The sequence below is a fragment of the Mesocricetus auratus genome, unplaced genomic scaffold (assembly GCF_017639785.1).
Source record: "Mesocricetus auratus isolate SY011 unplaced genomic scaffold, BCM_Maur_2.0 Super-Scaffold_100676, whole genome shotgun sequence".
Classification (NCBI taxonomy): Eukaryota; Metazoa; Chordata; class Mammalia; order Rodentia; family Cricetidae; genus Mesocricetus; species Mesocricetus auratus.
In genome coordinates, this window is record NW_024429266.1 from 113,770,510 (window position 1) to 113,783,263 (window position 12,754).

A 12,754-nucleotide genomic window follows, 5' to 3' on the forward strand; every position below is an offset into this window, starting at 1 on the left:
GCTACCACAGCTGACTTTGTGGGTTCTGGGTACCAACCCCAGACTCTCATGGTTGCATGGCAAATCCTTTATGAACTTTCTCTCTCCAGCTCTCAACTTAATTTTTTAATTCAAAATTTTAAATTCCATTTGCTCTTGTCCTCACCTTAGAAAATCAAATCTGAACTCTTTATCCCATTAGAAATCTCAGTTTGGTTCCCTGGATGAGTTCTAGCTGATTGAGGTTGGGAACACTGTGTTGCCTTGTGCGGGGGTGAACAATCCTTTCTCCTGGTCAGAGTCACTCAAGGGCCAGTGGGAACAGGGTCATCAGAGTCACACCCCAGACTAATTTAAACAGCATGTTTGGGACAGAGGCATAGGTATGGGCACCCCCACACTTTAAAGGGTCAGATGGCTCAGCAGTTAGGTTAAGGGGGTATACTGCTCTTCCAAGGGACCCGGCTTTACCCACACTGAGCAGCTCACAAACACCTTCAACTCCAGCTCCGGGGGACCCAATGCCCTCTTCTGGCCTCTGTGGGCACATGCACTTGAACGCACATACCCCTCCCCACAACACAAATATACACAAGTAAAAATAAAATAAAATCTTTAAAAACTCTCTCCACGATTCTAGTACAGCCACCGTGGGCTTTCCACCTGGCCACTTACACTTAATCAGTGGACACTGACTCTTCATCGTGGGTGGGCAGCAGAGGCATTTTGGCACTTAAAAAAGTATGAGTGAGCTGATAGTCCCCTCCCATGGAGACATGATTTATGGCCCCAGGAGGAATTGACGCATCCTTCTCAGGATGAGACTAGAATGTCTGTCTGCATCCAGGTGAAGGTACTAAGCTCTGTGGGGAGAGCACGTTGGCTAATGATGATGAGACCTTCATTAGCAAAGTTAGGGATGGAATGCAGGTGAGCGACAGCAGGGACACAGATGCACGTGAACGCAATACCAAGCGCACTTCGCCTCACAGCCATGACAGACAGAAAGAGAAGAGTCAGATTCTCTACCTTTTGAGCATTTTTCCATGTCCTCTGAAGACTGTAGCCAGAGTGGAACTCGAGTGTCACCAGCACAAGAAAAAGACAAACTGCTTCCAGTTTGAAATGAATTCTGCTTTGGCAGACTGCTACGCTGCTCATGGATGACAAGAGCAGGTTAGAAATCAAAACAGACTGTGGCAGGGACAGCTTCGAAGGGAAAGGACAGCAGGGTGGTTTTGGAAGAACCTTCTAGCAAAGACCCCCAGAAGAGACTCTGATACCTCCATCTGTCACCCAGCTAAGCCACACCATGCTCTATGGCCTTGGGTGACAGTCCTTACTTTCTCCTATGAAATGACAATACCACAGTAAAGATATGTTGGGAAAGAGTCTGCTGTTGTATGTGGCTAAACCCATGCTTAATTAGCTGCATCCAACAGGCAGCTCAAAAAACCAAAGTCAGTGTGGTCGGGAGAAAGCCCAAGCCTTAGGAATCTCCTTACCTGAGCTCCCCACCTTAATTCATGCTACTTCTATCAGCCAGACTCACTGGCCAAGAGACTAATTAAACACCACCCAACTTACCCTGCACCACCCACAAACCTCCCCTCAGACTCACTCCCGGAATGGGCCTCTCTGTTCCTCAGACTCACTCCTGACAGCCCAATCATACCTTCCTACTGGAAATGGACTCGAACACTCCTGGGGCAGAATCTGTGACAGAGGACCCTGGGAAAAAGTGACTGACATCATGAGGAAACATGGCGATCTCATTCTGCCGGTACATTCTGTGGTGTCGGAGCTTGGATACCCACTCGTCAAAGACTTCGTCAGACTTCACCTACAGGGTGTTAAGTTGAGAGATGTCAAAGAGAACTACTTGCTAAAAAGGATCAATTATTCATCACAATGAGGCCATTCCTGACCTGCTCTTTTTGAGATGGCACACATGAAAAAGAAGAAATCGAATTGACTGCCTCGGTTTACATTTATGTGGTTTTGGAGAATGCTTGAGGAAGAGGTATCTTCACAGAACACATATTTGTGTTTCCTTTGAGATGTTCCAAACTGCCATGCAACTTTTAAGAATGCCAAGAGAGACAGTTTTACTAAACAACAAATAAGCTAGGCCTCACATTTGTCTCTTCACACGTTTCCAAGTTCTCGAGCCTGAGTGTATTGTGTGTATGGACAGGTGATATTCATAACCTCAAAGTGAAAAGCGAGGTAAAAGGAGGATATAGACTCATAAAGCTGTAATTTAAGATAACTCAAAAAGATGTCTGGTGGGTCAATGGCCTGCCAGGCCAGTGCTGGGACAATCCTGCCCAAGGGAAGGCAGGCGTGCAGATGGACAGCCGCGGCAGCAGACGCACAGTGAGCCTGAATCTATGTTGCCCAGAGGTGCCTGAAGATGAAGGCTCCTCCTTAGCGCCTGCCTGCAGGAAGCCGAGGCACGACGGGCGCACATCGATTTGTCTCCTCTCTGCACTCTGAGCCCCTGGACGGATTTCATTCCCCAGATGTAGTTAATAGGAACTCCCTAAGACTCCTTGCATGATTCTGCCCCCGAAAGCCCTGAAAAGCCAGTGCTGGAAGCCTTCATCTTGACTTATCTTTTATTGGTTAGACAAGGAGAGGAACAAGGCACTTTATTCAATAACTAACCACAGTTCTGTCATAGGCCCCACAGTAATTACAGGACTGTGGCTGGGTGGTTTCTTAACTGCTCTTCTGGCCCAGACTCCTCAGGTATAAAATGATAGAGAGGATCAAGCCAGGTGTGGTGGTGAATGCCTTTAATCTCAGCACTCAAGAGATTTGTGAGTTCAAGGCCAGCCTGGGCTATACATTCAGACCTTGTGGGGGGTGGGGAGGTGGGAGGGATTAAGAATAAAGAGGGATAGGGAAACCAACAGGCCTACACTACAAGTCAGAGCTGATACTGAGGAATGAACGAGAAACCAAGGAAAACTTACAGAGACTCACTCTGTCTCATGGTAACAAGCCCAATGCATCTTATCCTCAGTCTTTAAAAAGGGGGCATTTCTGTCTGCTCACTAGAACTACAGGTGAGCGAGCATTGTGAAAACACAGACAGAAGAGTCATGGGACTACAGGAAAACCACGCCAACCCTTCCAGAAGGGATTCACCACTGGCAGCAGGCAGGGGAGCCATATATTCTCTTAAATATATAATATTAGAGTTTCCCCCTTTGCCATAGTCGCTTCACCGGGGAGACTTTCTCTTTCGGGAGACACTTTGAAATACTTGGAGATCCTGTGGATTGTAACCACGAGAGAAGAGAAGCCACTGGCGCCCAGTGGCAAAGGCTTAACCGTAAATCGGGACAGCCCTACAACCAAGAATCATCAGCTCACGGTATCAGTGGAGCTTCTGTACACGCTGAACTAGGGCTGAACACAGGGTTAGGTTAGGGGACAGATATGAGACTGGGACACGTGAGAACCTTGGTTTCCCCACCCTTCCCCAAACATCAAGCAACCACCTAAGCAACTCTCAATTTATCTCCAACATTCAGGCACTGCCTAACAATTATAAACAGTAATTAAGCTTACTAAACTTACTGCCCCCCAAGGAGTTGTGGCAAACCTTATAAACCTTATGCTCAAAGCCCTGCCAATGAGCACTGGACCCACCTTTTTTTTCTTTTGGTAAGGCAACAAATCAAAAAGAAACAAATAAAAGTCCCAATATTTTTCAAAACTTAGACGACTGGTCAAAGCTAAATGGCTAGCAAGCAATCCCATACAAACTGTTGCTGCTTGGGGCTCAAGTACCATGCTTTCATGATGTCACCCACCTTCAGGAGAAGGACAAGTGGGTAAGAAGTTTACAGACTAAGAAGGCGTGCGCCATCAAACGCCCAGACTAAGATTTGCACTAAAGTCATAAGTCAGGGCTCCACACAGCAAATATTATACTTCAAGGAACATATTTTAATCTAAGGTAAAGTGTTCTATATATACTAAAGACACACAGCCTGGGGAGAGGGGCCCATGAAGGTGCTTTTGCTGTTGATTGCTGTTGCTGGGGAGGTGTGGTAACATTTTGGGGAATGGTGACAAGGATGTTAACTCTTCAAGCAGTGTGAGAGACATTCCTGTACAACAAAGAAAACACCAGCCCATCCTAACATCAATAGTATCCCTTAGGGATACGTCAGTGACTAACACTGCCCACAAGATGTCCCAGAGTCATCACCAGCAGTATGGTAGTAGACTATCCCATCGCAGTAGAAAGTCCTCTATACAGCCAAACTGGGAGAGCTATGCCTGCAGCCTTGGCTATTCAGGAAGCTGACCGGAGCCTAGGAGTTTGAAGTTAGAGTGGACAAGATAGCAAGACTCTACTTCAGACAACTCCACAGACAACAGAAGCCCTTTTGGCAGCTGCATGGCAGAAGCTGGCCCTGACTGGGGCCTCACCTTTAGGTGGTAGATGTGCTCCTCAGTGTCAAGGTCGATACACTTGGACGACTTCTTCACGGACATCACCGAAAGCCCCACATCAATGCAGCCATGCAGCTTCTCTCTGTCAATCTACAGGAGTGTGGAAAGGGCTGTTTGAGAGTCACAGTAGTCAAGGTGGTTGCAACATCCCCTCATGCCCTACCACCTCATCTTGTATATCCACCAATGGTAAACCTGGACACCAGGACTGATAGAGCCCTCCAGGCAAGCAGGATATGCACATGTGCGGTATTCTTTCTCCACAAGGGGGAAGCACTCGCCTCATTTCACCAAAGAGGAGGCTGAAGGGCAGAAACTAAATAATGAGTTGTCACAGTCAGGATGCAAGGAAGTGAAAGAAAGTCACCATGAGGTAACTCCAAAGCGATGTAAGAGCCATTACCTTCCCCTGGATTAGTGTCTGTTGTCCAAGTTCATTCATGAGTGACTTAAAGGGAAGGGTACAGACAAGAAACTAACGAGGACTAGAGGGACAGGGAAAGAGGAGAGAAGTGCCCTATGAGACTGGCCTGCTGGTCACTAAGAACCTTCCAGGACAACCTCCTAGGGTTAACTCCAAGAGAAAGTCCACCTTAACCTTGGCTTTCCCCATCAACCCCGCCTCCCCTCGAAGTCAACCATTCAGAGTGGGAAGGACACTTGTGACATGCTCTGTTCCTGTAATTAGCTAAAACCAGAGTGGGCCTATGGTAACCAGTGTGCACCTTTTCCTGGTGGTGAATGGACCACACCCAGATCCAGAGCTAAGAGAGCAGGGGTGAGGGTATGTGGAGAGGGGGGGGGGGTCTGTGTCACCGAAAAGCTACCACCCACAGAGCTCTGTGGCTCCAGGCTGACTTCAAGTAGGCCTGCACGCTTCTGAAACAGCATGCTGGGCCAGGAAGAAGACTTACGTCAGTTTGGCTCTTGGCGTATTTCAAGATTCCTTTGTCCAGGTAGAAGAATCTCTGTGGGAAGCAAACAGAATTTAGCAAGATGTACACGCTAATATCCCACCTGGTCTCCAACTTCGAACAGAATCTGAGCATTCAGAACTTGGTACGGAGGGGGACGGAGCGCGTGCCCACAAAGGAGCAGCCAACACTGGCGTCTTACCTTGTGCCAGCCTTTTAAGGGCCATTTCCTCTTTTTCAGCAAAAATCCTTTCTGCACAGGCGGCTCCTGGGTGTAAGTCATCTCCCCCCTCAATCCTTCCACCACTTCCCAGCTGTCCTGTTCCAACGAGAGAGCACAGGCTAAATGTCACTCCTTTACGAGATGGTAACATGAAGCAGCAAGCTACTGGAAAGCCATCCAAGACAGAGAGCCTGGCTAGGCTTGATGGGAAGAAACTTAAAATTTAATTCCCACACGTTCCTCGGACTTTATAGATTCAATGCTGTAGCTTAGTGGCATCTTTTTTAAGCTCTGATTTTTTTTTGAAGGACTGTTTCTCTTTTTTTTTTTTTTTCAGTCTTTGAACCTTGACAGCGCAACTGAAGGGGAAGATCTTACAATAAATTCTATTTTTGTTCACCTTGATGTCATCATGCAGCGACTGTTCGGTGAGCAGACATCAGACTGGCTGTTAATCGAAAGCTACAGATGGCAGGATGGAACTGTGTGTGTCTGTGAAATGTGCGTATGTTAGGGGGCCACCTAGGGAACAGCTGGGACACAGCTCAGCAGTGAAGAGCACTTACCGCTCTGCCAGAGGACCTGAGTTCAGTTCCCAGCACCCACATCGGACAGCTCACAACCGCCTGCAACTCTAGCTCCAGAGATGTGACCTCTCTTCTGGCCTCCATAGGTACTACACGTGACACCCACTCACACAAACACATAAATGTAAATTTAAAAAAAATACATCTTTTAAAAGGAAATGGCTGCAAAAAAAAAAATGGGACTGGGTGCAAGCTAGTAAATCTTACAAGCTGACTGCAAATAATGGTTCAGTGGATAACTGTCTTCAAATTCCACGGGTTTAAGGAGCAGAAATGCAGAAACATCAGGAAGATAGTTTGCAAATAATGGTTCAGTAGATAACTGTCTTCAAATTCCAGGGGTTTAAGGAGCAGAAATGCAGAAACATCAGGAAGATAGTTTGGTCACAAGTATTTTCACCCTTCTCCGCCAAAAAAAAATTTTTACCCACCCCTATCCAAGAGACTTCTATTTAAGATGTGCTACAATCCCAGAACTTGAGAAGCTGAGGTGGTCTACATCATGCAGCAAGAAATTAAAGAAACAAAACAATGAACGACACAAACAGCAACAAAATCCTTGTATTTTTGGCCTGGGTTCTTTTCAGTTTTGATGAGGCACAATGTCTGCTTTAGTCAATCCTCCATCATTGGCTATTGAGGTTATGGACTAAAAACAAATCTCAAAATAAATAAAGAGGAAAACACTAAAAATTCTGAAAATGTTTTAAAATATTTTAATTATTATTGCTAAATCTGCGCAAGATAACCCCAAAACTGGTACTATCCTTGTAAGTTGGATAGACGATGATTAATTATAATTAATTAATTATTATGTCATAATTACAATAGAGTACACACAGGCTGGAATACAACTTGAAGAGTCTGAATACATACACAAGACATTATTTATAAAACACTTCCCAAACTGGGTAATATAGCTTTGCACACACATGACTCTTCCTAAGATTTCGTGTAGACACCCTGCTCTGAAACAAAGTTCCAACCCTTGGGCAGATGGTACAGGCAGAGGCCACAGGAGTTAGACAGGGAGCAGGGCAGGCAGAGGTCCTGCAGGGCTCCTTTCTATGATTCCCAGAGCTCAGCACATCATCTCTAGCAACAGTCTGCCTTTTATCTGAGTCCTTTTCACTGCGACTGGAAATGAAAGCACATCCCAACTTTTAAAATAACCACTGTAGGTATCTCAGAATCTGGAGTTGTCAAAGGGATTTCTTCAATGGGAAAAGCAGGAGAGGGAACTCAGTATTTAATTTAGAGCAACTTTTGGGCACTGAATGAGATCTCATTTTGACTGACCGTCATCAGCTGCCCAGTCATTCAGTCAGGCCCTGACAGTAACCGGAGACTATCTATTTAGTGAAGAGCAGCACACGGCCTGCCACACCAAACCATCCTGCTGTCATTCACTTTGGCTCAGGAGACCACCTTTCAGATTGCGTGCCCCTCCTCCTGGGCAAAGCGTGCCCTCATCCCCACAACTCCATGGCACCAGTGTTCAGCCATTCTTGCTAACGACCCCCCTTTACTCGCGGTATCATGTGTGAGGATTATCCCTAGAGGGCAGGGGCCCCTTGAGAGCACGAAGGGAGCGGTGTGCTTCACACTTCCCCCAGTCCTGAGAACGGCGGGCACCTGACAAGTAACTTCCGCCTTGGAACAAAGCTCCGGACTCATGCTCCTGGAAGGCTACAGTGTGGAATGAACTTCAGTGAACCCGGTGTCCCTGGGCCAAATGACTGTTTTCAAGTGAGATAGGACAGATCCATACTCGTGAATGATGGTTGCGTGTGGTATCGTTACATGAAAACCCAAGAGCTCAGTCCTCTGGGAGGCCCTCCAGCAGCTCGGCCGTTTGGAATTGCTGTCTTCAGTCTCCCGAGCAGAAGGCCACCTGCAGAACGCTAATGCGGAAGGAACCAAAGGGAACATCTGCTTTGCCCCTTCAACTGTGCTCAGGGTAAATGCCAAGAGGGATCAGCCATTATTGCATATTTGTCAAACTTGGGGGCGGGGGAGAGGTAGAAATGGTCTTACCTGCTGCTGAATGGGAAAGGACTGAATTTCAGAAATGGCTTTACTGACTTGGTTAGAACTGAAGCATTCCACAATTCTAGAGCTATGGTTTATTCCTCCCAACCAGCCATCATGGAGGGCAGGGGCCTAGAGTAGGCTCCCTCATCCCTCATGTCAATTAGCCAGGAAGGGTTTGTAATTTTGCCCCTGATAAACCTCATCTTTTTATCTCATTTTGTCAGGCTGGCAAAGGCAGATTTGTTCCGTGAAGAAAGGGCAGGCTCCCCTTGGCTCAGGGAGGAGGCGCAGAAGCCTTCCCTGGGCTCCATATTCATTCACAAGCTTGCTTCTTCCCAAGTCACCACTGAGCCATCAGGTGACACCTAAGAAACCGCCCCTAGCTCTGAGGTTCTCAGTGGCCAGAGGCTGCTCCCTGGGAGGCTGGAAGTCCTGTGGCTGTTAACAGTGTTGGAAGAAGTCTCTAGCATCTTGGCTTCAGGTGACAATGAGAAACTTCCTGACTCCTCAACCTTGCACAATGGCAAGGTTGTAAAGACCTGCTTGTTGTCACTTGACCAAAAGGGGCTGGTGTGTAGCTCGGCTCAGTTACAGAGTCAGCTCAGTGGTAGACTATTCACTGTGCATTAGCGGAAAATTTACCATTCAACTAAATCATAAGTTGTTGCTTTTTTCATCTGAGCCAAGTGCTTTGGTGTTTTCTTCCCAGACCACCATAGAGAGCATCCTCTTCAACTCATGCACAGCTTCAGCACAACCCTTTTCCATAGCAGATATTAATAAATGCAACAAGAGAGAGAGAAACTGTTCTAGTGGCTACTAGCATAGTCTACATACAGTGAGTTGACACACGCTTAGATTATCATGCTTAACCCTTGTGTAACCCTTCAAGATGGTGTTTACTAGGGTTCTTAGTTTTTGAATGTAGAAAATGAGGAAGAGAATTGGATTTCCTGATGTGGTAAAGCTGCCAAGTGGTACCCACAGCACAGCCTATGGGTTTTGTTTTTGTGTTTTTTAAATTATTCTGCTATAACTTAAAAGTGGTTTCCCCTATATTTTAGATGAGTAAATTCTGATGATGAACAAGAAATAAATCCTAAGGGGTAAGGGGACAGTGTTGGAACTGGCCCACCTCTTGAGACAACTGGAAGGAGTTAAGAAGTATCGGGCTTGCTCAGAGCTCCTAAGTTTCCAATCTCACAGAGCTATCGAATGTATAAAAAATCAGCATATTCGTTTTAATGCTGTGACCCTTTACCTATTTGCTCCTTCATGCCTGGAAGGAACTGACTATCTGGTGATTTTTTTTTTATTTCTCCCTAACCCTCAACATCCCTGAAGAAAGTCTCCCCACTCATTTGAAGACAGGCAGTAATAACCCAAACCCGACTTACACTGCCTGCTTTCCCAGGTCCAATGTGGATTCCTTGTCTTACTGTAAGCTTGTTCATGATCATCTGTGTCCTCTGTAACTATCAGCTGAACAAGTCTGAGAACAGAAGTGTATGGGAAGGACCCTGAGTGCCCACAAGGTGTGATATTCAAGTGAATTACTTTCCAGAGCAGGAAAAATTGTGTGTGTGTGTGTGTGTGTGTGTGTGTGTGTGTGTGTGTGTGTTGGGGGGGGCAGGAATCAGATGTGGCCTGGGCAGATGGTTCTGTGGGTGAAGGTAGTTATTATCAAGGTTGAAAACCTGAGTTCTAGCCCTGGGAGCCCACATGATGGAAGAAAACAGACTCCAGGAAGTTGTCCTTTGATCTCCCCTCATGTGCCAGGGCAATGCATGTGTGCATATGTGCATGCATAAACATGGATGTGTACACACACACACACACACACAAATGTCATAAAAATTATGTTGAAATGACAGTGTTCCAGGCTAAAGGGACTGTAGGGAGCGGTACCTGATGTCCACATACCACACTGATTTGAAGGTAGGGCACACTCCTTGAGTGACATAAATACCTGGGATATTACAGGACAGATATGGGCCACCACAGAGATCAAGGTCCTGCAATGACGAACTCTGCTGACTAAGCCCGCCATGCCTGGGTTAATGTCCTATCCTGCATGGATCAGACTGAAAGGTTATCTTGAACATGAGATGAATGAAATGTAGCTGGGGCTTCTCAAGACTTCTGCTAAAGCTCAAATGAAGCCGGTGTAGCAGTCATCTGGCATTGAATTCAGTCTATTTTACACAACATCTAAGTGCCAAAGATAGAAAACTGCTTTGTGATTAGAAAGGCAGTTAGGCATTTATTCATGCTCATGAGTGTGGGCCAAGTTCATTTCCATAGTGCTGAGTTCACGGATTGCAAGCGCTTCCTTCCAGAACAGCTGCGCGCACACTGCCCCGCCCGCAGGCACCTTGCACATGCCCAGTTCTCAGCTATGCGAGCTGTGATGTCAGAAATAGAAATGACTGAAATGTCCATTTTTCCTGCAGCTGAGAAGCGCGGGGAGGGATCTGGCAGGACTGGAGGATAGTCTGTCCTACTTAGTCTGTTATCAGTTTACCAGGTTTTTAAAATCGGAGGGCAATGTCCAGCATTAACTCATGTGGCAGCTAATTACACCCACCGTTAACGAATTTAAAGGCATTTGTGATCTTATAAAGTCTATCAAGAAAGGCCTAAGATCACGAACATTACCTGTTATGATTTTCCTCTGGACACATGGAAATACTTATCAGCAGATTGCCAATTAATAGAACTTTGACATCAGACCAGCCGTGGACTTAGACAGTAATCACTGAGAGCCAGAGTTGCCTTTGGTTAAATGCCTTTCTCTCAGCTAAGGTTTTACGAGCACCAGCAGGCCAAAGGGCAATAAAAGAAATTTAAGAAGAGAAAGAAAAATAGTCAGGGCCACACTGACGTATGAGGGCAAATAAATTGAAAATGACTAGGAGATGCTATAGACACACAGCTCAGATCACAGGCGGGGGAGGGGCTGGGCTTTAGCCACTGTTGCTGAATCACTTTCAGAAGACCAGGCTGTCTTGAAGGATGTAGACTTCAGAGAGAAAACCACGACTGGTGAGTAGGAGCCACAAGACCCTAGCGTCCAGGTCTACAGGCAGACCATCTGATGATAAGTCAAAAGAGGCACAGCTACTCTGGAAAGAGCACTCCTCAGTCCTGGGAGTGCTCCATCAGAGGCCAATGGCCACCAGGCCAAGGGGAGTGCTCCATCGGAGGCCAATGGCCACCAGGCTAAGGAAGACTGAAGGGATCCTAAGTATAAGAGGGTGGTCAGAATAAATGAACTCTAAGACCTCGTCTAAATCTTGTCAGAAACTCATACCCTGTGAAGCACAGCTTCAGTGACGTCGTCACCGTAGGTACAAACTGAACTTTAGGATTAGAGATTCAAGAAAGAGATGAGCCCTGGTGAGTCCTCCTTGATTTTGAAGGCTGTTTGGGGACCATCAGTGACCACATGCCTACAAGCACTGGGCTTTCTCTCTTAGCAGAGAGATGTGGCGAGCTGGGCGGGTAAATACCCAGAGGATCCAGGCCCCCAAATGCTCCCAGGCTGATCGCCTGACCAGCTAGAGAACACAAACGTCTGACGTATTTACTGGAGGAGTACTACCCACCCAGTCCCTCCAGAAATCATCGCAGACACTGCGGAAGACACCGGGAAAGCTGTCCACTGTCTCACTGTTCCACCTGAGACCCTCTTGGGTTTCCAAATAAGAGACAAACGCTTATTGCAACTGCGCTGACCGCAATGGCTTTATAATTAAAACACCATTTAAAAAAGCCTTAGCATGCATGCAATGACTGTTTCTAGCCTGCTGATGACTCACTTAGCATAATTATGGCTGCAATTACTTCAGTACTTTTTAGACTCCTCAGATATATTTGGAAGTTATTGATATTGCTAAATATTCCTCTCATAGTATCAAGGCCCTCACAAGCTCTGAAAACATCCCCTGTGCATTTCCTCTTTCCCCACAATGTTGTTCAATCAACAAGAAGTGTAGCTACTGCTAATGATGGCGACAGCCTGAGCCATTCCGCCCAATGACAGGCCGCCACCATGAGAGCGACGGCTGGCCTCTGGTGACGGAGGTTCTGACAGTAATAAAGGGAATGAAGTGTCCTGTGGTAGTCCTGTCATCACCCTCATCACACAGAAACTGAAGCTCCAGAGTGGCCTGCCCACGACCGTAAGCCACTAAGCAACAGGACACATCTATGGGCTCAAGCTGCAGCTCACACACAGAACCTGTGGCTGAACATCATCAGCTCTGGACAAGAGCAGTAGACTCAGTGGAATCCTTTCAGGGTCGCCCCACACGCCCCCAGCAAGGCCTTATTATGACCTTATCTTATTGGTATTTTTGTCTTTTCACTTCCGGGGGAATTGTAACCAATTCCTTTCCCCCAGAGACACAGAATAGCTGTTTTGAAATTTCAGAGCTGGGAAGAGAATGTGGCAGTCACCTTTGAGTTCTTTTGCCTACGAGATGAGCAATCTAAGTGAAATCAATTATTTGAGGATCACAGAACTGAGAGGCTGCAGG

The 12,754-nt window shown here is 46.6% G+C and overlaps 1 protein-coding gene across 7 annotated transcripts in view; it reads right to left on the reverse strand.

The window, feature by feature from the left end:
• Positions 1 to 12,754, reverse strand: part of Osbpl3 (oxysterol binding protein like 3) — a 175,807-nt gene that overhangs the window by 66,606 nt on the left and 96,447 nt on the right. For all 7 annotated transcript variants that reach the window (XM_021223671.2, XM_013126073.3, XM_021223673.2 and 4 more), the window contains 5 exons: positions 5,572 to 5,688; positions 5,370 to 5,423; positions 4,432 to 4,545; positions 1,655 to 1,822; positions 1,009 to 1,132 (listed from right to left, as the gene is read on the reverse strand). In XM_021223671.2, the coding sequence (XP_021079330.1) occupies positions 1,009 to 1,132; positions 1,655 to 1,822; positions 4,432 to 4,545; positions 5,370 to 5,423; positions 5,572 to 5,688 (577 nt within the window). The remainder of the gene's footprint in view (positions 1 to 1,008; positions 1,133 to 1,654; positions 1,823 to 4,431; positions 4,546 to 5,369; positions 5,424 to 5,571; positions 5,689 to 12,754) is intronic.